We start from the raw sequence: 1,729 nt of genomic DNA, 5'->3' as shown, positions 1-1,729 counted from the left end.
TAAATTCGATATTTGGATACTTTGGCTTTATTGTCAATAGATATATTTTTCGAAAACGAAATTGTTATTTTTTAGCTTTTTATTACATAACTTTAAATTGCCACGATAAAAGAACACAGATTTTTGAGGATTTGTTCTGATGTCATTGACAAAATTTGTCGAAGAAGGGGAAGATTATGAGATAAAATGTTGGTGTGTTAAAAAAAGTCGCTTGGTTGCGAAAGCCTAACAACATTTTATAAGAAATTTTCCAAAAAATTTAATGGAAAGTAAGATTTTCTTAAACGCTCTAAGCTTGAACTACCCCAATTTTTAACCAAGTCAAAAAAAAGTCTTTTTCCATTTGCAAAATCTTTTTTGAAGATACCAAAGCTCCAAAACTGAAACTTTTTACGAGAACCTCAATTTCCACTTAATTTTGCGATCTGTGCAATGTTTAAAAATATTTGCTATAAGTTTTATGTTCGCTAAAGTGGTAAGTAGTTTCAGATTTTCCAAAATGAAGAATATGACAGCAAGTTTCATTCCCAAGTAACAGATTCCAGGAAATTGTCAATGAAAATCCCAATTTCATTAAATTAAGATGAAACGTGAATGCACCACCATCTCCACACCACGACTCAAGTTTTTAAAAGAGGTTTTGGGTAAAATGCCGCAACTTAAACAAATCCTGTGTGTTGCAGTCAATAAATACAACGATAGCAAGCAATCAGCCGAGTCAAGAAATTAATTTTTGTTGAACAAAAGTTGTCTAGGAACTGGCGTCCCGTTTCACCTTAAGTTTTGTGTCCAATTGAGGTACCAGGCCCAATATTGGGGGACCATTGGTTTCAAGAATGGAACAATTTTGGAAGAATAAAAGTTCAATCTCCTCAGTTGTTGCGTTTCCTTAAGCGGCCAGGCCTACTGTCTCATATTTATCGAAGAGGTAATTTGTTGACAACCAAAATAAAACTCATTTCACTTAAAGTTTGCCATTTGCTATTTCTATTCAGTGTTATTTTTTTCAGTTCCACGTGTTTCCAAGACTAGTCACTTCCTCACAGCACATACGGATAGTACGGAGCCGCGGTGTAGGCAGCGGCGGCCACCGGAGCAGCAGCGTACGGGTAGGCAGCGGCGTAGGGTGCGGTGTAAGCCGCGGTGTAGGCCGCCGCAACAGCTGGAGCGGTGTAGGCTAGCGGAGCAGCAGTGTAAGCTGCCGCGGCAACTCCGTTGTAGTTCCGGGCAATGTACTGCGAACTCTGGGCGGTCACCACGGCTGGGGCCGCTGCTACGACTGGGGCGGCGGCCAGGGTTGCCAGCAGGGGCTTTGCGTTGGCACAGGCGATGGCCATGGCGACGAGGAGGATCTGGGAAGGGGAGGGGAGGTTGGGGTAAAATTTGGGATTCTAGAAGATTGTGTTAGGAACTTACCACTTTAGCGAACATTTTGGAGATTTTTTTGTCGATTAAGCTGTTGTCTACAGAAGAGAACTTTAACGAATGATGATACTTTCAAGTTGGCATCAACAGATATTTATACTGAAGAATGTGGCTTTATGGAGGGAAGCTCCAATTCGATCAACCAACTCACGTATGACCGGTGGCCCTGCGTCGGCATGTCTGGTAAGGGGGGACACATTTTTGGAGGTGGCGTTGTGGCGCGTGGCCATCTGTGGCCGGCCTAATTGATATTCAGGGCACGGTGGAACTGAACCGGCTCGATATCGGGTTTTGAAGGTTCGCG

The 1,729-nt window shown here is 42.5% G+C and overlaps 1 protein-coding gene across 1 annotated transcript; it reads right to left on the bottom strand.

Annotated features, from left to right (window-relative positions):
* Positions 1–968: 968 nt before the first annotated feature.
* Positions 969–1,508, bottom strand: LOC120415072 (cuticle protein 16.5-like). Its single transcript, XM_039576473.2, has 2 exons — positions 1,417–1,508; positions 969–1,352 (listed from the first exon to the last, which is right to left on the bottom strand). Exons 1-2 carry the CDS (start codon positions 1,429–1,431, stop codon positions 1,041–1,043), a joined length of 327 nt encoding a protein of 108 aa, XP_039432407.1. The 5' UTR covers positions 1,432–1,508; the 3' UTR covers positions 969–1,040.
* Positions 1,509–1,729: the final 221 nt, after the last annotated feature.

The sequence above is a fragment of the Culex pipiens genome, chromosome 1, assembly GCF_016801865.2.
Source record: "Culex pipiens pallens isolate TS chromosome 1, TS_CPP_V2, whole genome shotgun sequence".
NCBI lineage: Eukaryota > Metazoa > Arthropoda > Insecta > Diptera > Culicidae > Culex > Culex pipiens.
The sequence above is the reverse complement of the archived record's forward strand: the minus strand, read 5'-3'. Positions and strand labels throughout refer to the sequence as shown.